We start from the raw sequence: 27,121 nt of genomic DNA, 5'->3' as shown, positions 1-27,121 counted from the left end.
TGAGAGTGAAAGAGGAGAGCACAAAAATGGTCTGAAACTCAACATCAAAAAAACTAAGATCATGGCCACTGGTCCCATCACCTCTTGGCAAATAGGAGAAGGTATGGAGGCAGTGACATATTTTACTTTCTTGGGCTCCCTGATCACTGCAGATGGAGACAGCAGCCACAAAATTAAAAGACACCTGCTTCTTGGGACGAAAGTGATGGAAAACCTAGCCAGTATCTTAAAATCAGAGCCCTCAACTTGCCGACAAAGGTCCGCATAGTCAAAGCTATGGTATTCCAGTAGTGATGTATGGAAGTGAGAGCTGTACTATAAAGAAGGCTGACCGCTGAAGAATTGATGCTTTTGAATTGTGGTGCTGGAAAAGCCTCTTGAAAGTCACCTGGACTGCAAGGAGAACAAGCCTATCCATTCTGAAAGAAATCAACCCTGAGTGCTCACTGGAAGGACAGATCCTGAACCTGAGGCTCCAATACTTGGCCATCTCATGAGAAGAGAAGACTCCCTGGAAAAGACCCTGATGTTGGGAAAGTGTGAAGGCAAGAGGAGAAGGGGACAATAGAGGATGAGATAGTTGGACAGTGTCATTGAAGCTACCAACATGAATTTGACCCAACTCAGGGAGGCAGTGGAAGACAGGAGGGCCTGGTGTGGTCTGGTCCATGGGGTCACGAAGAGTCAGACACGACTTAATGACTAAACAACAACAATGGACAAATTAAAACATTGTATGTGGGAACAAAGAAATGTAAGAAAGATGTAAATCAGTGGTTCTTAACCTTGGGTTACTCAGGAGTTTTGGACTGCAACTCCCAGAAGCCTTCACCACCAACGTTGCTGGCTGGGGTTTCTGGGAGTTGCAGTTCAAAAACATCCGAGTAACAAAGGTTAAGAACCACTGATGTAAATGACAATGCAGTTAAACAATTTTCCAAGCTAGGGTTCGCTATAAAATCTAAAGTAAAAGGAAAACACAGAATAATCTTCCAGGCCAGGAACTTTCTTCCCACCAGCCCTTTTCCCCCGCAGTAGTCATTCATTCTCCCCGGAGGGGACGCTGTTGCGCCCCTTCAGCTTCTATGCTCTTATTACATTGTCAGTAGGAATGCCCGGAAGGAATGTCAAAATATTCGGCGGAAGCGCTCGCTCTCATGGTTTGGTTCCCGAGAGGTTTTCAACACAAAGATCCGGCCGTTCTAGCCGAGCATCTCGTTGGACAGTGTCTCAGCAAGTGAGCGTGGTTTATGAGTGGTGGTGCCGCCCCTGCGTGAGGTACTTTGCGCAGGCGCTGTGAGCGGGCGGGGGCCGCGGGGTTTTGAAAGCCGCGCTCTGATTAGGTTGTCTCCCGAGGCGGGCAGGCGGGCCTGTGGGGGAGGCTCTTTTCGGTGTCTTGAGGAGTGGTTTTTTTCGATGAAGGGCTGAGAGGCCCGAACGCAAGAAACACGTCAGTAGGCTGGTGTCACCGTCTGGTGGTGTTTTATTTTTCCCCCGTCGCGGCCACTCCCCCTCAAAACCTGACACCGCACTTGAGCGTCCCTTCTCCTCACCATTTCAGCAGCGGCTTGGTAGGCCAAAATACTCCTATGTGCCCTTTTCTCCTTCGCTGTTGTGCGTATCGTTATGTTTATATCGTGTTTCCTTCCGGACGAACTTACGGAAGCGAGGAGGACTCGCGTCCCAACTTATATCTTCAGAAAATCCCTGTGAGAGAAGTCAGGCTGAGGGAGAATGACAGGTTCAAAGTGGTGTAACTTTCACAGCTCGGAGGGGACTATTTATAAATGTGTTTGTATGCATATGTATACATACAGAGACATATCACTGTATATGTATTCTGCTTTTGTCTGCTCAGCTGAAGGAAATGTACATGTTTCTCCCTGTTTTATTTTCCCCTTACGAGAAGAAAGGGGTAGAAAATTTTCATAAAAATATTTTCTGACCTTGGAAATCAGACGGGTATAACTAGAGGAGCCCCATCCAGGGTTTTTCCCCATCTCAGTATACTACTAATTGTGGTAGGGGTGGTGATCTACACATGTGAAAACTCTGGTGAAGGTGCAGTCCTTATGTAAAGAAGGCAAAAATGTTGAAACTTGAGGCTCTCCTGCTTTGGGCACATGGTGAGAAGGCTGGAAAAGTTTAAAGGCAGCAGAAAAAGAAGATCAAATATGAGATGGTTTATTCTCTAAAAGGAAGCCAGGGGCCTATGTGTACAAGATCTGAGCAGAGTAATTGTGGGCAGGATATTTTGGAGATCACTCATGCATAGGGTCACAATGAGCTGGAGGCAACTTGCTGGCACATGAAAACAATCTTTGACATCTCGACTGACATTTCCTTTCTCCTCACCCCACAAAAACTTTCAGTATGTAGATGACAAATATGCATGGAGACTGTAAGAAACAGTGTATTTAATCCCCATAGGCTTTGTTAGGGTATTTGGAAAGTGTACGTTAGATGAACCTAAGTTACTTGAAAGATGGGATATAGCAAATTATCTGTGCAAGGGAATCAACTGAAGGCCAAAATGAGCATCCAATCTACTTTTACATAATTCTTATCAAATATCTCGTCCTCTTTATACAGCTCAACTGTTATTCAGTCAAGATACAAAGATTTTCCTAACACTGAACCCCATAGTTTGAAAACATATAATCTTAGGTGCTCAGAGCAGTGTTCAAAAAATAACAGAAATATAGTGCAATCCAGGAAAATACAAAGCTTGGAAGGGAATTAAAAGCCCAGCAAGAAATACACCTATAGGTTCTGGGTAAATTATGATTAAAAAAAAGAGAAAACTAGCACCAGATAAATTAGCAGAAGACTAGCACAAAACTGCATAGAGGTTTCTTTGTGACCCTAGAAAAAGAGCTCATGGTTTTTTTGTCAGTAAGAGGAAGTTTCATGGAGTTTATATCTCTTGCTGTGAAAATGGTGATGTAGTAGGTTTGTCATCATTTCTAACACATTGTCCCTTACATTCTGTAGTAGGTAAAGGTTCCCCTTGACAATTTTTGTCCAGTCGTGTTCGACTCTAGGGGGCGGTGCTCATCCCCGTTTCTAAGCCATAGAGCCAGTGTTTTGTCGGAAGACAATCTTCCGTGGTCACATGGCCAGTGCGACTTAGACACGGAACGCTGTTACCTTCCCACCGAGGTGGTCCCTATTAATCTTCTCACATTTGCATGCTTTTGAACTGCTAGGTTGGCGAGAGGTGGGACAAGTGACGGGCTCTCACTCTGTCGCATGGATTCGATCTTACGACTGCTTGGTCTTCTGACCCTGCAGCACAGGCTTCTGTGGTTTAGCCCACAGCGCCACCACATCCCATTACATTCTCTACTACTTCTGCTTAAATATTTAAAATATTTAGCATCAAATGATAGCTAAAATCATTTGGGGAAAAGCACCCTCCTTGCTCCACAGAAAGTTTGGAAAAAGTCTAAATATCATAGGAGTCTATTTAAGGATCCTTTATCTAAAACCTTAACTAAACTATAGAAGCTGGTTATTAATCATCATTTAGATTGCATATATTGTGTATGGAGGAAGAATAATAGTGGTCAATGTGAAGCTCCATTGAACCAAATATCTATTTTTAATGTTCTGTGTTACATTTTTTAACAGAGATCATAGTAATAGAAAAGGTGTCACACTCTGGGATGTGCATCACTGGATATTTGAGAAGCCGTATGAACTGTGATATGTAGTAGATCCTGAGGATCTTGGCAAAAGTTAGGGGAATCCATCAAAGCTTCTCTACAAGGTCAGATCAAGGAAGAAGATAATACAGGTGAATATTTAAATGGAATCTAAGATGTAAAGAATGGAAGAAAATGATTCATTTGCTTCTTTTTAAGACATAATTGAACCAAAACTATGAGCCGTTCAGTATTTTTGTGAATGGTTTGCAAACTTATTTTTATTTTGTTTTGAAAATACAGGTTTAGGAGTCTTCTGAATGGCTAAAATGAACCAACCCACCGTCAGGCTATGGGTGAAGATGGAGCCTTTTATTGTGGGAGCCTTGCAAATCCCACCTCCATCCAAGTTTAGCATGCATTATCTCCGGAAGATGTCAACTTATGTCCGAATGCGTTCCAGTGAAAGCTACTATCCGTATCTTTCTTGGCCTATGTGGCAGCATATTGCTTGTGGGAAGCTACAGTTAGAAAAGGATCTTGCTTGGTTGTATTTTGAATTATTTGACAGTCTTGTTGAACGTACTTCAGAAAAGCGATTGGAATGGGCAGAGGTGATATCCAGTTGTGCAACTGAGGAGGAAGCAGAGAAACAAAGAAACAAGGCAGGAAATTGTCATATTATAATTTTTAGTACTGTAGAATATGGTGTATACTCTTGTGACAAAGGTTTTCCACCATAGTTTTGCATAACAAAATTATAGCTGCCACCAAGAAGGCTGTCTGTGTAAGCAAGTATTGCTTGCCAGAGCCATGAAATATCCTGCCTAATCCAGCTGCATCCTGGAAGCCCAGGTCAACCAACAACTGTGGTCCCTTCACCAGGGTACCCAAGTCTAGTAATTCCCTTCCTCCCAGGGCTAAAGTCAGCTGTGCAGTGGAGTTGAAACTTAAGGGCAATGGATAGTAATTTGTAGTAAAAAAATACATATGGTAGCCAATCAGAACCTCTGTGCATTAAATTAATGTACCATACACTGAAAAATACACTTTGTGGAGAATTTTTTAGATAGAAGGAGAGAAAGCCAAACTAAAGAAAAACACTTTTGAATCTAAACCAATTTCATCAAATAGGACAAAGTCAAATTGCAGTAAGTCCAAGTACAGAATAAGTAAATTTCAGATAAAAGAACACTTATGAAAGAAAATAAGAAAACTACCCAGTCTGTTCTATGGACAAGAATAGACATACAGTGGTGCCTTGCATAACGAGCGCACCGTTTAATAATGAATCCGCATAGTGATGCGGATTTAACGATCGCTAATGCGATCGCATACCAATTGTCTAAATGCCCAAAATTCGCTTTGCAACGATCGGTAAGCCTTTCGCTTACCGATTTTCGCATAGCAATTTTTTTTAATCAGCTGTTCGGAGGTTCCAAAATGGCCACCGGACGCCCAAAATGGCCGCGCGCAGCGTTTTCGCGCCCTGCCCTCGCTTACTGAAGGCGTGAAAATGGCAGCCAGATGGGGAAAAATCGCATAACGGTGAGTTTGGGCCCCATTGGAACGCATTAAACTTTGCGTTTTTTCGTTCCGTATAGGGATGTTTCCCCATAGTGAAGGTTAATCCGGAACGGATTAACCTCGCCATGCGGGGCACCACTGTACTGGTGCCAATCTCACCAATAGCATAATGTGTGGAATCTAAAGACATGGTTTCCCCTTTTGTAGACAGCCCTGCACATCACAGTGATTTTCCCACTGGATTGCAGCTGTGAGCCAACTTACAGCTCTTCTTTGATATGGATCAACCTGACCTTGGGCACTTCCTAATACCATCCTGTCTTTATCAAAACCCAGATGGCTCATAAACCATCGACCTTCCTTCCCAGCCAGCATTTTAACCTCTTCTCTCAGTGGCCTTCTGATGCCTAGGACAGACCCAGCCTGGTTCTCTGGCAGTGCAAAGTAAAACAACTCACAGTTGTATTATACAGTATACAATGTGATATATAGCATGGGTCCATTTAGGCCACAGTTTAACATGAAATTAAATCTGCTTGAGCTAATTGAAAATAATTCTGGTTTGATTTCTTTAATTAGCCATGGGTGGTCTGTTTCTTTAATTCTTTCCATTCACTTGCTGCTGAATATAGAACAGCCATGCCTGTTAAAAAACGTGATTTGTAATCTTTAATCTTAAAAATCATACCGTACTTTTTTTTGGTTTCTCTGTAGCTATCTGTGGACACTCTTCAATTTCTGATATTCCTTTACATACAACAACTAAATAAGGTTTCTCTAAGAACATCTCTGCTTGGAGACGAATGGCCAAATCCTAGGTCTAAATGTTACAGTCTGACTGGAGAATCCACCAATCAGATAAAGGTATTGTTGTTAATTGCCTTTCACGTTGTTATCTCCAGTAGAAGCACTCTTTGCATGTGTGAGGGGAATAGCTTAGAATAATTATATAATAATTTGAAAAAAATTGTAACCCCCATTTAACTCGTAAAGTGGCAATTTTTGCTGTAAAAGCAGCAATCCTGAGGAAACAAAAATCCGGTAAGGGGTCTGTTTCATTGGGATAGGCCACTAAAAGAGGTTCACTACCTAGGTATAACCACTAAGAGGTTACCTGGAGTGATAATGCGGTTTGTTTTAAATAATTGTTTTAAAGATAATTTTTATGTGTACAGTGGTGCCCTCTATACGCTTACCCCACATGATGTCGAAATTGCTTAACGATGACATTTTTGCGATCGCAGTAGAAACGATGGTTCCTGTGGGGGAAATCTGCATTATGTTGATTAGGAGCCTGCTTCACAAACCGTTTGTTCGCTATACAATGATTTTTCCGGTTCTGCAAAATGGCTTCCCTCCCTTCTCAAAATGGCTGCTTTCCGGAGGGAAGCTTCGCATTACAGTGATTTTGAACAGCTGATCGGCGGTTCTGTATGGGCAATCTTCGCTGGACGATGAGGTATTTCCCCCACTGGAACACATTCAGTGCATTCCAATGGGTTTTTTTCCGCTGGAACGGATTATCGTCATCAAGCGGGGCACCACTGGATTTATACTTGTTTCTTATCATTTTATTCACTTATTTATATTTATATGTTTTGATATGTAACATTGAAATGGTCTGTTCTTATTCAGTAAAAACGTATGCATGTATATATAATAATTTGTAAAAAAATGTAAAATGTAGCTGTGTGGTACATCTGTAGAAACAAAGTTCTTGGTTGGGTAATACTTTTACTGGATTACAAAAAAATTAAAAATAAGGCAAGCTTTTGAGTTCTCCAGAACTTTTATCAGGCCAAAATGGTATAAAATTTGGAGTTAAGATAAATAGTACCGAAACTGGGCCGGATGGGATGCTCATTGCTTTTGAAACCAGACTGCCAGTAGAGTCAGTTGGAGTTTGCAAATTCCACATAAAATGGAGGTGTTCAAAACAATGTGGCTTAGTGTTTAGAACCACCAGTTCTTACCTGCATTTAAAAGAAGAAAGAAAAAAAGAATAGTATGTTGAAGCCTGTTCTCCTCTGAGCTTGGATTTCCCCTAAGTAGACAGGGAAACTGCCTACTTTGATTCCCTTTATGCTGCCTGTTAGCAGTGTGTCATAAGCTAAAAAGAAGAGAATAAAATGGGATTCCATACTTCCATTTAGCATTTTTGCTGAAAACCTATTTGGAGAAAACCCACACTTTTTGTCTTCCTTTTAGCTTCCCTTTGTGTGACCGATTGTACAACTGGCTGCACCTTCAGTTTTGCAGACAGTGTAATATTGGGCACGTGGTCCCATGGAAGGGGGATATTTATGTGGTTCCCCTTAAGCAGCAATGTCAGCAAATGTGATTCTGGCACTGTGGATGAATTGTACAAGTAGGACTTCAGTTTCATGTAAACACATACAACATATAATGAATTGTGTTTTGTTTTTCGGTCAAAGAACTGGAATGACAGCTATCACCAAGATTTTGTCCAAAACCATCTCCAGGATCTTTTGGAACTCTTATTGGATCCAGATCAGCTGACAGCTTCCTCTCACTCTACTCACAACAGTCTGGTGTCACCTGAAGCTGCTCGAGCTCTCAGCTTTCTTATTGAAGGGAGTGTGAACAACAGCAGGACTGTCCACCAGTTTCATGAGCTTGCGCTCTGGCAGCCTTTGCATGCAAAGACTGGCTACTCCAAGATCTCTAAAGCCTTCTTATTCTCTAGATTTGAATCTTGGGTGAGGACTTGTCTGACAACGAACCCATTTGGGATAACTGCTTGCCTTAAGTCTGGAAAGAAGCTTGCATGGGCACAGCAAGGTACAATTTTTTCTAGTCATCAAATCTCTGACAGGCATAACCTCACCCTCTTTCATATGTAGAAAACAATTTCCTATACTGCAAGATAGCATCCAGAAATCTGTTGGGGATTCATGGACATTTTGCTGAGGGTTTTTTTCTGGACTTTCTTTTTGTCTCCCCCACTGCATGGCCTGGAGGTGGGGCCTAGGGGGTGGGGCTTTCTGCTTTAGATGAACGTGTCCCAGGACCCTGGGCCCTTTTCCCTAGGAAGCTGGGCTGAGGCTGAAGGCCAGGTATGTTTGCATGGACATTTTGCTGAGTTTTTTTTCCTGGACTTTCTTTTTGTCTCCCCCACCGTATGGCGTGGCGGTGGGGCCTAGGGAGTGGGGCTTTCCACTTTAAATGAGTGTGTCCACCGGGGAGGCAGGAAAATTCTAAGGGTTGGATCATAATTCCCTACTATTAAAGAGCAGGCCGGGGTAGGTGGGGCTCGTCAGCCATGGAAGACAGCCCATCTAGGAGATCGAAAACTCAGATTTCAACCCTCCATTGCCTTGCGGCTATATCCACTCATGGAAAAGGCTTCAGTAGTTAACCTAGAGACAAAATCTGGAGCTGGAGTCCTGAACGCAGTTCGTGTCGTTTTGCCAACTCCTGTGACGTCGCTGGAACCAGTTGTATTGGCTCTTGCCTTTCCATTGGACCATTTCAGCAACGTGGAGAGGGGGGATCTGCTGCTTGGGTAACAGCCTATCCTCCATATTACTTTACCCAGGCTTCATGCTCTGGAGAGGACACTCCTCAATTCAGAGAAAGTTACCATAGTCTCTCAAGACTGAAGGATGCCTATGATGTGTGATTGCATAAATTGCAGCAGTGAATGATGGGTAATTAATGAGTTGCTGTTTGCATTTCTGATCGGTCATCTAGTCTTGTGACTGGAAAGCCAACAGTAGTGCAGTGGCAACTCATTAATTAGTAGCAATTTGCTGCCTCAGTTTGCACAATAACACTTAATGCCAGTGTAAATCCTCAGTCGGATTCTGATCAATGTTTTTTAACCCTGGGCATCTGTGAACAGGTTGAATTTTTAATTGCTTTTTTTCTCTTCTAGTTAGTAGTTTGACTCCTTTTTAACTGATTTATCTAGTTGTTGTCTGAATGTTTAATGTCAGTCTTCAAGAAGCTTCGTGAATTACAAGTAAAGTCTTCTGGCATCTTTGAAACTTCAGATTCACTTGAATGTGAGCTTTTATATTATATTTAGCAAAGTGGACTATAATCCACAAAAGGTCACATTAGAAATACATTCACTAGATTATATTCTGTTGAATTTCTTCAGAGTAGAAAGTTTCAATGGTGTAGTAACACAGGATTGTATCATTCGCAGAAGTGTTGCTGTTGGCAAGTTTAGGGCAGGTCTTCTTCATGGAGCTTACTGCTTGTGCAATTTCTTTACTTGCACAAGCAGTGCAGTCCCACATTACTACTCTGGTGGTACTTCCTGCTCAGTGGAAAATCACTAACCTTAGTCTGAAAGCTGCCATAAAACTGTAAAAATTGTTTTAATGTTGTTTTTGTTATAAATGCTGAAATAGGCTAATATGGCTTCTACAGTACTTTGAAAAATGTATAGCAATTTCAAAACCCTTATGGCTGCACAACATAACTTAGTAAGTTGCATGATCTCATCACATTTCAAGACCTAGCAATTTCAGAATTTATAGATGAAGACAACAAAGACTGACCTCAAATTTCTCTGTTCCATGTTACATACTTAGTGTTCCAGTTCATGGTTGCATTCATACTAGATCTTATGTGGTGATGTCTCCTTGCATTATGAAGACAATTTAGACCATGCTGATATTACTAGGTATTTACTCTGTGAAGAGTTGTTACACAGTTTTCATTTGTTCATCTATTCTCTTCACTGCTATCCTTACTAGGTGGATAACAAAAGCACTATTCTCTGGGGAGGGCAACCAGTAAATGCAATATTTCCACAATGCCATTCAGAGTACAAGGTTATGGAATTGTGTATGGCTTGAACAAAATGTTACTGTCCATGAATGCTAGTTATGCATCTACATAACTTAATTGCTTGGGAACATTGGTTCCTTTTCCTTGCAGTAATGAATTGTGTAGTTAGTTTTCAGTTCTTACCTTGAAGGAAAAACCTTGCTGTTTACATATCAAAAAGAAATTTAGAATGATTTCAAAGTGTTTCTAAAAGTTCCTTTGAAGTAAGCATTTTTCATGTCTATTCTGAGAATGTCTAGAAAATGTGATGCAGTCATCACTTTGTGTGCCATCAAGACACATTCATCTTGTGTTGGCTAGAGATGGGGTATTCGTATTAATATACAAATACACATATCCCTGCACAGCTGGACTTAGGGTCTGGCTCCTGGGGTTGGACCATCCACTCACGTATCTTGGCAGCCATGCAGGGAGACTTGTCCTCCCTCCTCTTGCCTGGAGTGGCTAGCCAAGTGGGAAGAGAGTGGTGCTCCGGATGTGATTGAAAGGATGAGTGGGGCCGCTGCCGGACATGTGAGTGGACAGTCCTGACCCATGAGGAAGACCCTTATTAAGTCCAGTTGTGCAGGGATATTCATATTCTAGTTGGCCTCTCTAGCATCTCTAGTGTTGGCCTAATTGGGTTTTTGAGGTATGTGAGGTGTAATCTACCATTGCCACTTGACTAGTGAATTTCTACGGCTGAGCAGGGATTTAAATACAGGTCTCCTGAGTCCTAGTCTGACAATCTATCCACTGTCTATCCATGACATCTCACTGGCCCTTTTAAGCAGAATTACCTTAAAAAACCCAACACAACATTTCACTTGATTCTTGCAGTTGAAGGAGCAACCAAGCGAGCCAGAATAGCCTGTAATACTCCTATGGTCCCTCCAGCCCACCGTGTTGTTGTCATGAGCCAAGTCTATAAGCAAACACTGGCAAAAAGCTCTGATACCTTAGAAGATACTCATGTCAAGATTCATCGTTGCTGTGAATCCTTTATCTATTTGCTGTCTCCACTGAGGTGAGCTGGCCTTCCCCAACTAACTGCAACCTCATTTCAAGGTATATGGCCATTTTGTTTTGTTCTCTTTCCTCATACTTTAATAAAAATTGGATTGCCTTTCCTTCTCTTTCAGATCTGTGACCATAGAGAAGTGCAGGAATAGCACCTTTGTCTTGGGCCCAGTGCAAACAGTAGTTCACCTCCATAGCTGTGACAATGTTAAGCTTATTGTTGTTTGTCACCGTCTGTCTCTTTCATCAACCATCAGTTGCACCTTGCATATCCTCACTCCAACTAGACCTCTCATCTTCCTTGGTAACCAAGCAATAACGTTTGCTCCATACCATACCCATTACCCAATGCTTGAGGACCACATGGGCAGGACTGGACTGGCTACAGTTCCGAACTACTGGGATAATCCAGTATTAGTATGCAAGGAGAACTGTAATGAAGAGGTGTTCAGACTGCTCTCACCTTTGGAATTTTATCCTTTTGTTGTTCCCTTTGAAATGGAAGGTGACACAACAGAAATACCTGGTGGGCTACCACCTGCGTATCAGAAAGCATTGAGTCAGAGAGAACAAAGGATACAAATTTGGCAGAAGGCCGTGAAGGAGGCAGGATTGACGAAGTAAGTAACAGGATTTTTTGAAATGGAAAAACTGTAGCACTTTTGAGATACAATGTTAATACTAGCATTTTAATGTCATTAAAATGTCATTTAAGTTTCTTGTTCAGATTACTCTGTGGGAGAACCTGTTAATTCTTATTAAATTATGGCTATGGCTGAGCAGGGATTTAATAATTTGAAAGCCCAACTCATTAATCTTATATTTTAAATTTATGCATGGAATTCCAAAGGTGCTGTAAAATTTACTATAGCTCAGACACACAACACACTTTATTTACAGAAGCACAACTGAAATTCATCAAGCTTGCTATTGGTTTTTTTATTGGATGTCTTGCTTTCTGTAGGCTGCCATGCTGTGTGCATTTACTTGGGAGTAAGACCCACTGACCTTGAATAGACATACAGTACATAAGCTCAGACTGCTTAACTTTTGATATATTCAAAAGAAAATGGAAATAAAATGGCTGGGCAGTTGTGTCCTTTGCCTAAATTGGGTGACTACATGAGGATTTAGCCCACTGGTCTGCTGCAGGAACAGGCTGGTATGCTTTTAAAGACAGCAGTCAGATAACATCTCTGCTGGAGTAAACTAGCCCACTTCCAGAGTGGTTCTGTCTGTACATTTCTGGCACCTGTCAGGGGCTTCTACTTTTTTTGGTGTGGGTAGCGTCATTCTTTTGGTTTGTTTCAGCATGTGTAATTGCTGGGAACAAACCAAAAAAGAGCCTTTCTGTTTATATTGCCAGTATTGTAAAGTGGCTTCAGAAGAAAGCCACTCTCTATTGCAAATTAAGCACATCCTAAGCAATGTGGAGGGGCTGGGGACATGTTTCACTTTTTAAAAAAGCCAAATTTAAAACTTCTTCCAACAGGATGCAGAATTAGGAGGATTTTTGTTTGCTTTTCTCAATCAGCTCCTGACCACCCTTTAAGAGAAAATCCAAACAGGAAGGCACACTTAATTATTTTTTCACTTCTTAGGCCACTCTATGAGGAAGTGTTTAATTTGCCTGAAGTGACCCTTTTTTTAAGCCACTTCACAAATTGATGGTGAGTGATATGGACCAATTAGGGTTACCTGAGGTCAAATTGCACTAAATGACATACTAGACCTCCTAGTACTCTATTTTAGTACTCTATTTAGCCCAATCCAACCTGTTCCAAAAGAGGCAGGTAGACAAGCCTTCAGTCTCACAGAGTTCTGTGGTCAGTTATCCTGACTTCTAAAAACAATTTGAAATGTACCGTTTTCAGATTTCATAATAGATATTTTGCAATGAGATAAAATCTTACATCAATAAGTAAGGAACATTCCATACCCTAAACTGGACTTCCAGGAAATGTGCGTTTGAACATATACTTCGCTTAATTCATCTCATATTCTTTGTGGATGAAAAAGTTATCCTATTAGTTATTGAAGGGAGAATTTGAATAACAAGATATGTACAGAATTGTATGAACCACAATATTAATGTTTTAATGCCTTTCAGGGACCAGAGGAAGTCATTCCAAATGCTGGTAGAGAACAAGTTTTATGAATGGCTTGTCCACACAGGCAGTCGCCAACAGCTTGACAGCCTGGTGCTTCCAGTTGCAGGTTCCAAGCAGGCAGCAGGATAGCAGAAGGGTTGAAGTAACACAATAGTTAGGTGAGTTCACATATTGTGATTCCTGTTGCAACTGTTTTTTTGGAAAGGAATATTCTCTTCTACACAGTTTTGACTATTGATGCCTTAGTGAATCTCATCAATGGTCCATCTGGTCGGTTGCCATGGGGATTGGGAAAATGTTCTTGGAACATCTACAAAAAGGATCCTGGTTCAGATGTTTGTCTGATTTTGTGGGAACTACGTTAATGTGACAGGGTCATACATGGTGATCACTTAATCTACGTTTCCTTGCATGCTGGATTCAATCCTCCCAGTCCCAAACAGTACTGTGTTTGTTAGATCTGAAGAGACATTCTATTCATATTTGCCTGAAGATGAGGTTCCTGCCTATTACAGTTGAGGTCTCTGAATGCAGCTCAGTTGTCTCTAACATCAGTTAACAAGACTAAAAGTTCTAATTAGTGTATGGATAACTTAAAACTCGTATCTGTAAGGGATACTTTTAAATGAAAGTTTAGTACTCTTCTTCATTCTCATGTTGTCTCAAATTATGCTGCTAGATGGCATTCTGTTAATTTTGTATTTCTCAAATGAAAAATTCATAAAGCAAAGGTTGCTTTCCTCTTAAACCTTGCTCATATCAGTGGCACATATTTCAAGTAATTGGTTTCTTCCTTCTTAATGATTATATTTAACAAATAGTATTGAATAAAAATGGTCTTTTCAAAACTCCCCATTGATTCTTTATTACCTGTCTTACAAAAGTATTTCAATGCAGACTTCAAAATACCTTGCCTTGTTTAAATACCTCTCCAAAATGTTTTATTTCTTGGCCTTAAACTCTGCTTCCTCCTCAACATGGGGAGGAGTTGGAATCTTCTCTGTTAACCTAAGTTTCAGAGATACTCGGAAATCTCACTGGTTCAGTGTACTTCTGAAGCTAGGATGGAGGGATGCACCCTAACATCTTTTCATTTGGGAAAAGGGCAGGGGATCTTGCTTGCAACTGTGTTGAGCTTCAGAAACAGTTCAACATAACAGGAAATCATGGAGGTCTTCCCTGATATTATGGTAACCCACCTGAATGCTTTTGATCAGTGGCATGTTGATGAATCACTGCCTTGTTAATATTCAGAAATTGATTTTATGGGGGTGCATAGGTGATGCCCTAAAATGAAAATATATCTAGTATTTTGAACAGCTTTTTCATGCTTTATTTTATTCCTAGCTGTAAAGATTCTAGGTGCTTAAGAGGAGTAAAATTTGCTAGACACTACTATACATAATGACTAAGGTGAGGTAACGGGCAGCTATGGGGTCATAAAAAATAAAATCCAAATGGAAAAATAGGATGTAACTTTATAGACCACTGAAAAATCATGACACAATAAACAAGTTTTTGTGGATTAAACAGCATTTCATCAAGACTGTACAAGTGTGTAGAACTTAAAAGTTCAAAAGTACATGGCAAGATGACTTTTTGCCAGGAAAGTTGCTTTTGGATGTTAAGTCCAACAGTTTTTGGCAATTCACCAGGCTTTTCTCTCTTTTCTCTCTTAGATGGAGATAAGGAGTCTGGTTGCTGTTTTATGGTTACCATTTAGGCAGCTAGTTCTACAAACAAAGAAGCACAGGCATGTGTGTACATACATCTCTCCATTTAGCCTTTATTTGAAACAGATATGTTCTGATTTGCTGCAGGTGGTGGTGATGACACATAAAACCTGAGTCCTGCATCTGAGAATTGGGGTGACAATTTAGTACACTCACTAGGTGTAGCCTGTTAAGGTCAGATTAAAGCCAAAATGATACTATTTAGTAGCTGCGGTCCTCTGCTGATGTTGACAATCCCAATGTCTTCTTGATGGCATGGGGAGGGCAGCTATGTCTTGGTATCCTTATAGTTCCATTGAAGGGCACTCATGTGGTTATAACAAAATAAAATCCAAATGCAAAAATAGGCAATACCTTTTAGAACACTAAAAATCACTCACACAAACTTTTATGGATTTAACACCACTTCATTAGGATTGTACCAGTGTGAAGAACTTAAAAGTCCAAAACTTAAGTCTAAAAGCACTAAAGTGAGGATTTATGTTACCTTCTAAAAATATTGGAAATATGCAAGCATTTATGACCTTAAAATCATTTAAGTATGACCAATAATAGACCAAAAATAGGACTTCAATTTTTTCCCCTGAAATTAACACCCAATTTTTGAAAATCTGTGCATAAAAATTAAAAGGATTATTTTTCTTCACTTCCAGTGCAAAAGCACTAGCACTTGAAGGAATCAAATGAACATTTTCAGAATACTTGGATTAGTGTTAGTCAACAGCGGCATTGCATTGGATGATAACATGCATCTTGAGGTTATCAAACTCAAAACTCCTGTTATCTGACAGTATATTCTTGTCTCTGAAGAAACTCTGTTCAGCATTACAAGAGGTTATAGGAACAAATTTGAAAAAAGCCAACTCATCTGGAGAAAATTTGAAGTCATTAAATGTTACTTCGAGTCCATTTAAAATGTTACTCATTTTGCAAAATGTTGAATGACCCAGATTAGGTTTCAGCATTCTTTGCAGTTTATCACTATTTTTTCAGCCACTTCTCCCTTTGATTGCTGTAAAACACTCTCTGTTTCACAATATTCAGTGCATCACTTAAGTTCCATCGCTACAGTTTCAAGGTTGGTGACTGTTCTTGATAATCCACTGAAATTAGATTTTATATATGGCAAGTTTCCAGCCAAGGTTTCAGATTGCACAATCTTGATGGAGGAAGATTCACAACAGACAAATTCTTTAACTATCTGCTGCAGGCAATCATAATTTGTGGGATGAAACATAGCTGAATCTAGCCAACTCCGCCAACGCATCATGACAAGTTGGAGAGGGAGAGCCAAAATATGAGCAATTTCTTTGAACTTTTGTACTTGAAGTGGAGCCTTAATGAACATTTTTTGCCATTTGACGTTATCTACATCAGGAAAGCGGATTCAAGTCTCTTCGGCTACTCTGTGTAAACCATGTGCAAGACATGTGATATTGATCATTTTCTGATAAAGAAGTTTAAGTCCCTTGACTGCCATAGTCATGTATGTAACGGTATCTGTTACAAAGAGGAGAATGTTTTCCATTTTTACACCATCCAGGCAAAGTAGTTTCATAGAATCGTCAAAGAGCATAGAATTATCAAAGAGCATACTTTTTGTAGAGTTCCACATGTTGGAAGAAACACTTCACCAGGCTGGTCACATTTCAGAGTGCCAATAACACTAGTTACTTATCTTTGATTTACATTACTTGTTTCATCTGTTGAAATACACATCTTAATGTTGTCAACGGCAGATCTTATCTTTCCTAACACACCTTCCTCCTAACACAGCCAGAGTTGTAATTTTTCCTTAGAGTTGATTCATTTGGAATTGAGAGACTAGTGTACTTCTCCAAGAGGTATCTGCCTAGTTTATTTAAGGGAATAGTTGAAGTAACCATCATTGTACTGAGATCCTTAAAAAATTCTTAGTGTGTAAATGATGAACCTGCAGTTGAAGAATCGGCGCTCTCAAAAAGGAGATGTTGCCTTTTCCCAGAGAAGATAAATCTTGTTAAACAAGATTTTGTGGTATTAAAATGCTTTTCGGCCTTAACTTCACACAATTTACAAACTGAAATATTACCATCACTACTGGCAATCCGTTCCCCAAACTTGAACAAAATGCCAAAATTTTACACTTGCTGAACATCTACTTTTAGGCATATTGAAATTGCTGGGAGAATTACCAGTGACAAAAATATAATGTTTATTACAAAATTCAGCAGAAATATGGCATTAACACTTTAAAAAGGTCAAAATATTACTTTCTAGGCAAAGTAAAAACCACATAATTCTTACCAGATAACTCAAAAATATGTTTTAACTTATAAGTTCAAATAAACATTCCAGAAAAAGTATGACATGTCATAGAAATCCCCACTCTAATAATGGCATTATTGCAGTGTGTTTATGAATGATACTGGTTAATGAACTATTGCTGTGTCATCAGAAAGTAATGGATTTGTTAATTAGTGCATTCAACAAATAAAGGCATGTTTTTCTATTTTGTTACAGTTCTGCAGACACACTGTGCCAAATCAAGAGTGTTTTCCTCTCAATGAACTGAGGCCAAGCTGATTTTGAAGCTCTTGTGGCATTGCTAATGAATTTGGAAGGGTGGATTTCATTCTGAAGCAAGAGATGGACTTTCTCTTAGTTCTCCAGGTGTTACTGCATTTTTCATTGCTCTGCGCCCTTCCCAGAAGATGCAGCTCCCAGAGGAAATCAGCAATTATTGCTGTTCATGCTTCTACATGTGATTAAGAGCAAGATTTAGATTTGTAGCATATATAAAGGCGTGACAAAGGATTTAATGTTTCTTGGTGGGACACTAGGGTCAAGTTCTGGTTGCTGAGTGAACCTCTTCCTTGCTATTAACTGAAAATTGACTGATTATTTAAAACATAATGGATGTATTTTTGTAGCAGTTGTTTAGCATTTCAGCTATGAAAGGTAATTAAATTGGCACAATTTTGTTTAAAATTCAGGTCCTTTTTCAGATTTTGTTGGATGATAAAAGTATTTAGTACTGTCTTTATACTTTAAGAAAGTGTCTCAGAAAAAGAGGATCAAAAGCAAACATAATCATACTTAAGAATAAAGACCCATTGATATTAATAGGATTTATGTCATCATGAGTAGCACAGGTTTCATTGATTGCAGTGCATCTGCAGAACAGTGATGGGGGCCAGACAATTCTTTTTAGTAATTTGAACAAGAGGAGGGGAAATGATACACCTCTGTGGATTTGCACTTTTTTATGTTTACACCTTTGACGTCAGCTTGTGCATAAAAGTGGAAAAATATTTCTGTGCTTCTTTGTCTAAATGTTAACTCTAACATGGATGACCTGATATAAACAAAAGTAAACAGTGCCTTTCTGAAGCCATAATGTTTTTTTAATGAAAGTAAATTATCCAGCTGCATTTTGTAAGGGAGGGGGATATTATCCAGGAGAGGTGGGATTTTAATGTTTCCCTCTTTCAAAAACACCCAAACCTAGAAATGTTTTGTTATCCTTTTCTGGTATAATGACTTCAAAGTATGCACGGCTAATTGGTCTAATACTACAAATGTCAGCTCTCATTAATACATGGTATTCATAACATTGCAAAAGCTATCTCAAAATTTTCCACTTAGAAACTCAAATATATTTAAAACGACAGAGACTTCATTGGTTGAGTGGCTCTGTACATTTGCAGAAGCTAATTTACTTCAAAGTTGTTTAAGTTTTAGTGGAAGATTGTGATGTCAGTATACATTAAAGCTCAAATATGTTAAAGATAGGCACATGGTTGCTTAGAGCTAAATTCAATTATTAGAGCCATTTCCTGATTTTTGAGAAATTGTCTCCTTTCTAATTCTATCATCCCCATCATCACCAGATTGAAACTGATTGTTTTTACAATTGTTTTACTATTTATTGGTAAACAAAGCTTTTCCAATAATACACATCTCTGGGTTACTGTTGTATTTTGTATGAAGGGTTTCAGTTAAAACAACCCCAAACATAACTGTGTTTCATTACTGCCAAAACAAATTATGGTTCTCATGTTGCTTCCTCTGGTGGGAATGAATTTCTTAAGTTGGAAAAAACTAACAGGTGAAGTTGAGGTAAGTGAAAAGATACTCTTGATATTTGGAAAAGCTTAAGGCACTAGAAACATGAGTATGGCTTGGGTTCCAGTTGGGAGCAGGCAGGAATGAAGAAACATGCAACCAAAGATAACAAGGCTGTTGTTGGAAGAAATCCCACTGATTTCCAAAAGAGAGGTTAACATTGCTCACTCCCTCATCCTTTTGAAATCAGTGCAATCATGTGCAGAGGGCACAATGGCTTTTTAAGGACATGGGAATAGAGAAAACTCAAACTAGACAGTTGCTGCTGGGTCCATTTAGTGGAAATTTTCATTAGGTTTAGGGGGAGCTGTGAGGGAAAGTAACAGACAATGGAAAAAAATAATTTTGTGTATATATGTACACACAGACACACCTTGCATTTATCAAAGCAAGCTGTGAGATAGTTTCAGTTTAGTATGAGACTGGGTTTTCTGCAAAACCAAAAAGCAATGCAGCATGTGTTTAAACATTGTTTTTCTCCACAGCTACAAGATGGATTAAAATGAATTTTTATCTGGTTATCCCTAAGAATAGTGATGTAAGACATTGTGGGGTAGATTCAGATTTAGCAATATTTAGAGGAGATGTGGAAATCAGTTAACTTGCCCATGACTGCTGTTTGCTTTACTTATTTCTATGGATCTGGATCTGTCCAAATGAGGTGAATGCTAGAGGCATGCCCATCCAAACCCTGCCCCTTGCAAAGCTTTGTGTACTTTTTAATAAATTCCAGATGATTATACAATGGCAGTAGGTGAAGGAGGGAGAATTGTGGTCCATGGTACTTTGTCTGCAGGTGTTTTGAATTGGAATCCAATGTTTCTTGGCTGGCAATGGTGTCTGAAATTATTTTTCTTATTTCCATTCTTCTACCCTGCTAACTAATCCATCTTGGAATTTTACTGTTAAATAGTGTCTCAACTGTATAGAGATAAGTTATTGCTAGTGAAATAAAAGTAATAAGTTTCTGGCTATTTTTACTATTTTTTGAGCTGCAAAATTTCAAGCTACTTTCAAATCTTCTTGCACAAAGGAAGATATTGAAGCTTTGCTGTTTAGAAGGGGAATTGGGTTAAAGAGTACCACACTGAAATTCAACAGACAAGGTATTGCACCTACTGTGGTTTCCTTTTGTTTTCCTGCCACTGGAATGTGAGAAAATGTTCTTTGTAATGTTTGGCTCCTCAAATGAAATGAGATATTTGCACTTGTATAATAGTACATATAGCTTTTCAGAAATCTGCAGAGTCCTTAGAATCAGAGGTGTGGATATCTGCGTCTGAAACCAGGTTTACATCAAAGCTTGGAAAAGTTATTTTTTCTGATCTCTGACTAGGACTGGGGGCAAGCTATGGGACTGTGTATGCCTTCCCCATTGCATGAATTTTTGCTTACCTCTTCTATCCAAGTTGATCCATTTTATGCTGTGGTTCCATATACATCCTGAGCATAACCTGTAAAAATACTGAGTAGTAATATGGAGAACTAGAGTTTATGGGCTGGACTTCTGAAGCATGGCCATCAAACAAGCTGACATCCCACAAGGCAAATACTACAAGAAAGTGATGTCTAACATATAAATAGGTGTACAACGTATGTTGAATTTGAACATGTTCTTGCAATATTACAATTAAAACACATCTGTTCTGAGGTTGTTGATGGATAGCTATTGTTGTTCCCCCCCCTCCACATCAGTTGAAAGGGGTAGGTGTGAGATGTACAGAGAACTGTCTTCAAAGCATATACTGTAATGTCGTCTTTAGCTAGAAGAGTTCTATAGGAAAGTTCCTGTTTTGGACCACAACTCATAAAATTCACTACAACAGAATATGCTGGTTAGGAAATTCTAGATGTTTTCCTAGAAAGCAACAGTGGTTTAACTTCTTTTTACTTAAATATGTTTGGCATAACCCTATTTAGGCATAATGTTAACAAAGTGCAGGACAGATTATGTTTTCAGTTTAAACAGTGGCACAGAGAGCTGGACACATAATTTTACACATGCAGGACTTACTCTGCATAACTGATAATTCATCTTTTTCCACAGTTCCTGGTCACATGAAGAGAACCCATGTACCTGTATTACGTGCATGTCAAAATTAAACTGAACTGTAAGATGAGGAGAGAGAGAATTCAGGAGAAAATGTTTGCTTCATTAGAGCGTTGCCTTGCCTGTTCTGATGAGGAAGAATTACTCTATGACAGTTCTTAACTTTTTTTTCCTACCCCACCCAACGGGATTACTTGACAACACCTGGGGTTCACAGCAGATCTGTTAATAGTTTATATTTTGTTTGAAAAATGGATGCACAAAATTAATGTGTTTATTTTTTTTCACTAGCAATATCTTCAAACAATACCTTCAAATCATTATCAAAATCATTGGATTGATATCAAGGCTTTGTTAGTTTTTTTTAATCAGAATGATACCTACCTTCAATGGTTCCATCTTTTGAGTCCCCAGATGTTATTGGACTACAATTCTCAGAAACCTTCACTACTAGTTGTGCTGGTCAGGATTTCTAGGAAATGCAGTCCAAGAACATTTGGGGACCTAAGATTGGGGGCCCTGGTGATAACCAGAAAGAAATCAATAGAATGTTCAGCCAAGTACAGACACTCTCAACAGCATCCTTTCCATGGAGTGCCAACTGGATCAACTTCTGCTTCCTGGTTTTATTCCCTTTTTCATGAATCCCCAGAAAACTAAATGGGAACATGGGAACAAAAACATTTCTATTGAGTATTGTGAAAGCAACTACCTAATACCATCTCCAAATGTTTCCTTGAGTTTTTCAAGGATGAGTGTGGTCAGTTGATGAACTCTTGAACAAATGATAAAGAAATCATACAGTGTTATCCTTGGCTTAAGTGCAGCCAGGGATGGTGGAAGTTGTAGTCCAACAACACCACTTCCATATAGAGCTCCTAGAGCTATGTTTAACCTCTCCATGTAAATGTGAAGCCGAAATATATTAATGTGCAAAAATAAGGAATATGCTTTAGCCAGATGACAGTTAGCATCTTCCCTTGTGATGTTTTCAAGTAGCAGTGGTTAGACTCTTGATCTAGAACTCAGGAGATCTGTATTCAAATTCCCTGCTCATTAAGTTCATTGAGTAGCCTTAGACCAGTCCCTCACTGAGCTCGACCTACCTTACAGAACCGTTTAGAGAAGATGCGGAAGAGAGTCATGAATGCCAACTGGAACTCAATGGAGCAAAGGTGGAAGATAAATATAACATACATAAAAACAAGCTTCCTTTGCCCTTCACTAAAATAATATTCCCACACTCTTTTCTGGCATATACAAAGTTCGTAAGTTGTTCTCTGGTTCTGAGGGACTGATAGGGTCATGAACTCCTCATTACATATGATATTTAAAGTAAGGGATGGGAACTATATATTGTATCAGTCCAATGAGGGTGCAATGTTTTTTTTTTAAAAAGTTTTATTCTAAATATTTCTGACAGGAGTTTGATGTTCTGACTCAGCATAGTGTTCAGAACTTAATAATGCAAAAGGCAACGCTGAAAAATAAAAGGAGCAGCGAAGCCTGCTTTTATTTTGTAATCCTGTTTGCTTTTCTAGAACTGATGAATAGCCTCAGAATCACTGACTCAATTTTTGGATCCCATTTTCATGACAAAGCGAATGTCTAGTCTAAAAATGAGCTCACTATAAAATGAGGTTTCCTGGTTCTTGTCCTTGCAGCTGCTTCTAGATCATCATCTCCTGCAGGAGTATCGCATCCAGTGTTAATCATGTCTAAAACTGGAAGCCGGGTAAGTATGTGTGCAGCAATTTTGCCAACTCAAGATCTCATTCTGCCTCCTGTCTGCAAGATAATAGGTCTTAATGCAGTCTTAAAAGTTTAACAGAAGTAAGAAGAAGAGCAGAGGGGTGTTGGCTGTCTCCCTGTTTAGCAGAAGTAGTTCTCTGCTGAGTCAAAGACATGCTAGGTTAGAGAATAAATGGATGCTGCTTGGAACAATTGATGGATTTTCCTAGTTTTTCATCAAGCAATTCCAGCAGCTTAGATTATGTGAAACTGAAATCATTATTTAACAATGGCAACCTTAGAGAGTGACAGATGCATCCTACTTTTTTTTTTCTTTGTTTCTGTTGAAGATAAGGAAGAAGAACACAGAGGCACCTGGAGTTATTGGGGTGATTTTGAAACACAGATTTATTCTTGCATCTGGATCAATAGTACTGAGAAGATCAGCTTCAGCCTGATAAAACATTAGCAGCATGCTATGCAGGGATTGAATACCTCCATTTGTTTTATGTAATTGTGTTAATGTGAAAGGTATTTTGAGTTGTGTAGCCATGTCAGTAGGTGAATGTGGATTGCTGCCTAGGCACAGTCAGTTTTTCCACATTTCACTGCCAAGCCAAACTGTACCTGTTCCCTAACTGCAACAGGTTCAGGATTACAATCTTAGCAGTCCACTTCATAATTGTCCACAGCTTACTATGAGACTGGAAAATGTAAACCAAGAAACCATCTTTGCTTGTGACTAAAATTATAGCTTTTTCAAGGAGCTCCTTAGGAACATATTAAACCCAGTAAGATATATATTTTAGTGACACATATGGCATCTCGTTATAAGCACTGATCTGTAGAAACACATAACAAAGGCACATCATTTCTTGAGCCTTTACCTTTCAAAAATTTCACAGAAATCTGTCATTTATGTGGGAGAAGCATTGAAACATGAAATCTCTCATCAGGATTCTGAAAGGTTATAGTGTCTACAAATGGGGTCATTTCCAAATGCACAGATAATCGTTAGTTGGGTACTAATTTTTATCTAGTCAGGACTTTCAATCAGTTCAGTTACTGATGTGATGTGTATTTCGGACCAATTTGTTATGTGTGGTCCAGATGTCTCCCCTGGAGGCTGCATAACTTGCTGAGTTATTTCATTTTCTGACCATGGATTGTGTTATGTTTTATTTCTGGGGAAAGATTATATGCTTTCCAGGTGTACTAAACCTTTTGCTGTTAACAACTGCAAGGTGAAATGTGACTGCCTAAGAGTAATGGAGTCCTTATCAGATATTAGTAGTGATGTTAGTACTCCCCTCTGCTTTTCAGACACAATTTTTAAATAAAAATCCCATCAGTATTTGCATTAATAACAGTGTCTGCAAATGGTGGCTTGGATGGCCACACTTTTCACTGGGAAAATTATATTGTAGGAAGGAGAGAAGGAAGAATGATTCCAGTTGTACTTAGAGCCTTGGGCACATTTTTACAAAACAACCTTAAAGATACAGAAATGCAATCACTTAATCCTGTGTATTTGTTTTGGATGACAACTCCTTGAATTCCTCATACAGTCTGGGCAGTGGCCATCAGGCCTGGGAAATTCAGGAGCAAATTAGGCTAGCTTGGGAGGGTGGGTGCAGGGCAAGTTGTTGGGAGCATACAGCTGGTTGAGCGGGTTTAGGACAAGTAGCTTAGAACCAATGGAAGATAAGAGTTGTGGGGCTGCTGCTGCTACTTCCTCCACACTGTCCAGAAACTGCCACCTGATGAAACAAATCGTATTTGATATATATTCTGATGTAGCCAGGAACTCCATTGACACTTCCCTACATGTGAAAATGCAATTTAATCTGCAGACCAGTTTCATACAACTTAAGGGCAGAAGAATGGAGACTGACTTGCAATCATGGAGGAAATACTTCTGTACTGAGCATGATATCAAAGGAATAGAAGTGAAAGAGTGTCACAGACATATAACTTCAGTTTGTCATATTCCACAGAGGAGATGCAGCAGCAACAGCAGCCTATTTTTTTTCATTGCTAGTATCATGCATAATCATGGTTTACCACACACTAGTTTGGAGATTGCAGAAGTTCCTTTATTGACTTTCAAATCCCAGAGTCCCACAGCTAGCATAGCCAGTGATCCTGCTGGCTGGGGGTACTCTGGGGATTGTAGTCTGCAAGGAGAAACCTTCCCACCTCTACAGAGAGAGAGAAAGAGAGAGAGAAAGACTGTGTAAACAATGTATTCTTGAAGGCTTTCATGGTCGGGATCCGATGGTTGTTGTGGGTTTTCCAGATTGTTTGGCCGTGTTCTTCAGGTTTTTCTTCCTAATGTTTCACCAGTCTCTGTGGCTGGTATCTTCAGAGGACAGGAGTCAGAACAGAGCACAGACAGAGTTCTGACCCCTGTCCTCTGAAGATGCCGGCCACAGAGACTGGCAAAATGTTAGGAAGAAAAACCTTAAGAACATGGCCAAACAACCCGGAAAACCCACAACAATCACGGTGTAAACAACCTGCCACCTTGTACATTGCAATTTGATTTTAACCAGGCCAGCAAACAAATGTTTTGGGCAATTTCTATTCAACTTGTTGATACTGAAGCAGCAACTAATGATGCCTGTCTACAGCCCAGTTCAGGCCAGCAGCGACTAGCCTGGTGGGAATATGTTTCCTCTGTGCTTTGCTTGTGTTTCAGATCACCTTTTATGAAGGCAAGAATTTCCAGGGGCGCCGCTATGAGTCCGACAGGGACTGCTTGGATTTCCATACTGATCTGAGCCGTTGCAATTCCATCCGTGTGGAGGGGGGTGCCTGGGTTGTGTATGAGCGACCAAATTTTGCAGGGAACATGTATGTGTTGACCCATGGGGAGTATCCTGAATACCAGCGTTGGATGGGTCTGAATGACCGGGTCAGCTCTTGCAAATTCATTCAGTTAGTAAGTTGGACTTTTATTTTCTTTCTTGGCTATCTGTGAAGTCCATATGAATAAATGTGATATTTGTTTACATAATAGAAGCTGAGAAGGCTACCTTCAACAATCTCTGTTCTAGACACACACACTGCCTTCTTATAGTTTATTTTTCATTTGTGCATAGGTATCACATGCTTACCGGTACTGAGTTATTAAGACTGACATACAGTGATAGTCATTAAAACAGCTGGTGGAAAAGTTACTTTTTAATTATAAGTCCCATAATCAATTACTATCATTGCTGATTGCTGGATTCTGGGAGTTGGCATTAGAAAAGTAATTTTCCCCAGTTTTGCCTCTGGCCCTTCAGATGTAAATGGATGACAAATCCCCTTAACTTGCAGCCAGCATGGTAAGCATGGGATGGTGGGAGTTTGATCTCTGGAGGGTCATATGTTCTCCACCCCTTCATTATAGGATGGGAATTCTCAGCACGAGTGCTGAATGTTTATTATAGTTATTCTGCCATTTTTCCAGGCAGCCCACACAATGTATCTGATTCTTTTCTCCCTCATGTTTCCTCACAACAGTCCTGTGAGGTTGGTAGACCTTCTGAGGGGTAAGCTGGCATTGCTCAATGAACTTAAAAGCTGAATGTGTATTTGAACCTGTCTCTCTTAGACTTGATCTGACATTGTTTTACTCCTTTGTATTACATTGGATCTTGAGAGGAACCATGCATTGTAGAACAGTGACTATTTGAGTGTCCAATGTATATTTAAACATGTACACTCTGCTAGTGTAATGGGAGCCACTGCTTTGCTGAGAGGACTTACGTTAGCAGAAGTGGGTGTTCATGCCTATACTGTAATGCACTGTTGGTTTTAATGTGGAGGTGCATAATGTTTGGCCCTCCATATGTTTGCCACTTCAGATACCAGAAGCCTCAGTCAGTGTAGCTAATGGCTAAGGGATGTTGCAGACTAAAACATCTGTAAGGTCAAAGATTTTCTTTAATAGTTTCAAGAGTCATGGCCATGTTTCATCAGATTGTTTAGGGTAAAGAAGTCTTTTGCCTCTGCTTGGGACCCACCATAACCACTGTGTTCTTCTTCTTGCAGCCTGGTGGAGGCAAATATCACATCCAGCTGTTTGAGAAAGGTGACTTCAGTGGCCAGATGCACGAGTACACAGATGACTGCCCTTCTGTTATGGAGCAGTTTCATTTCCGGGAAATCCACTCCTGCAAAGTTGTGGATGGGGCCTGGGTTTTCTATGAGCATCCCAACTTCCGTGGCAGGCAATATTACCTGGAGAGAGGAGAGTACAGCAAACCCATGGAGTGGGGGGCTGCATCTCCAGTGGTCCAGTCCTTCCGGCGTATTGCAGAGTAATAATAAGCAGCCAGAAGCTTAGGTCACAGCTGACGATGATGCCACCAATAAAGCACTTGTGGGCTTGATGCTGCCTGT

The 27,121-nt window shown here is 39.8% G+C and overlaps 2 protein-coding genes across 8 annotated transcripts; both read left to right on the top strand.

Moving 5' to 3' along the window:
- The first annotated feature begins 1,159 nt into the window (after nt 1-1,159).
- TBCCD1 (TBCC domain containing 1) lies at nt 1,160-19,920 on the top strand. Of its 6 annotated transcripts, none has more exons than XR_013543045.1 (10): nt 1,160-1,278; nt 3,634-3,799; nt 3,951-4,312; nt 5,889-6,038; nt 7,610-7,976; nt 10,818-11,004; nt 11,120-11,617; nt 13,108-13,266; nt 14,788-14,865; nt 17,344-19,920. XR_013543045.1 is itself a non-coding variant. In XM_078389294.1 (9 exons), exons 3-8 carry the CDS (start codon nt 3,968-3,970, stop codon nt 13,235-13,237), a joined length of 1,677 nt encoding a protein of 558 aa, XP_078245420.1. In that variant the 5' UTR covers nt 1,160-1,278; nt 3,634-3,799; nt 3,951-3,967; the 3' UTR covers nt 13,238-13,266; nt 17,344-19,920. The 6 variants fall into 6 exon arrangements, 3 of the variants coding, with proteins under 3 accessions (XP_078245420.1, XP_078245421.1, XP_020643100.1); XR_012085677.2 differs by lacking the exon at nt 1,160-1,278 and adding an exon at nt 1,291-1,571 and having other exon boundaries at nt 14,788-14,861; XR_012085678.2 differs by lacking the exon at nt 1,160-1,278 and adding an exon at nt 1,291-1,571.
- CRYGS (crystallin gamma S) lies at nt 17,349-27,111 on the top strand. 2 transcript variants are annotated; one of them, XM_020787459.3, is made up of 4 exons: nt 17,349-22,733; nt 23,080-23,118; nt 25,431-25,673; nt 26,771-27,111. In XM_020787459.3, exons 1-4 carry the CDS (start codon nt 22,713-22,715, stop codon nt 27,041-27,043), a joined length of 576 nt encoding a protein of 191 aa, XP_020643118.1. In that variant the 5' UTR covers nt 17,349-22,712; the 3' UTR covers nt 27,044-27,111. The 2 variants fall into 2 exon arrangements, with proteins under 2 accessions (XP_020643118.1, XP_020643119.1); XM_020787460.3 differs by lacking the exon at nt 23,080-23,118.
- The last annotated feature ends 10 nt before the right edge of the window (nt 27,112-27,121 follow it).

Source organism: Pogona vitticeps, chromosome 3 (genome assembly GCF_051106095.1).
Source record: "Pogona vitticeps strain Pit_001003342236 chromosome 3, PviZW2.1, whole genome shotgun sequence".
NCBI classification, from domain to species: domain Eukaryota; kingdom Metazoa; phylum Chordata; class Lepidosauria; order Squamata; family Agamidae; genus Pogona; species Pogona vitticeps.
This window is presented reverse-complemented; position numbering and strand designations above follow the sequence as displayed.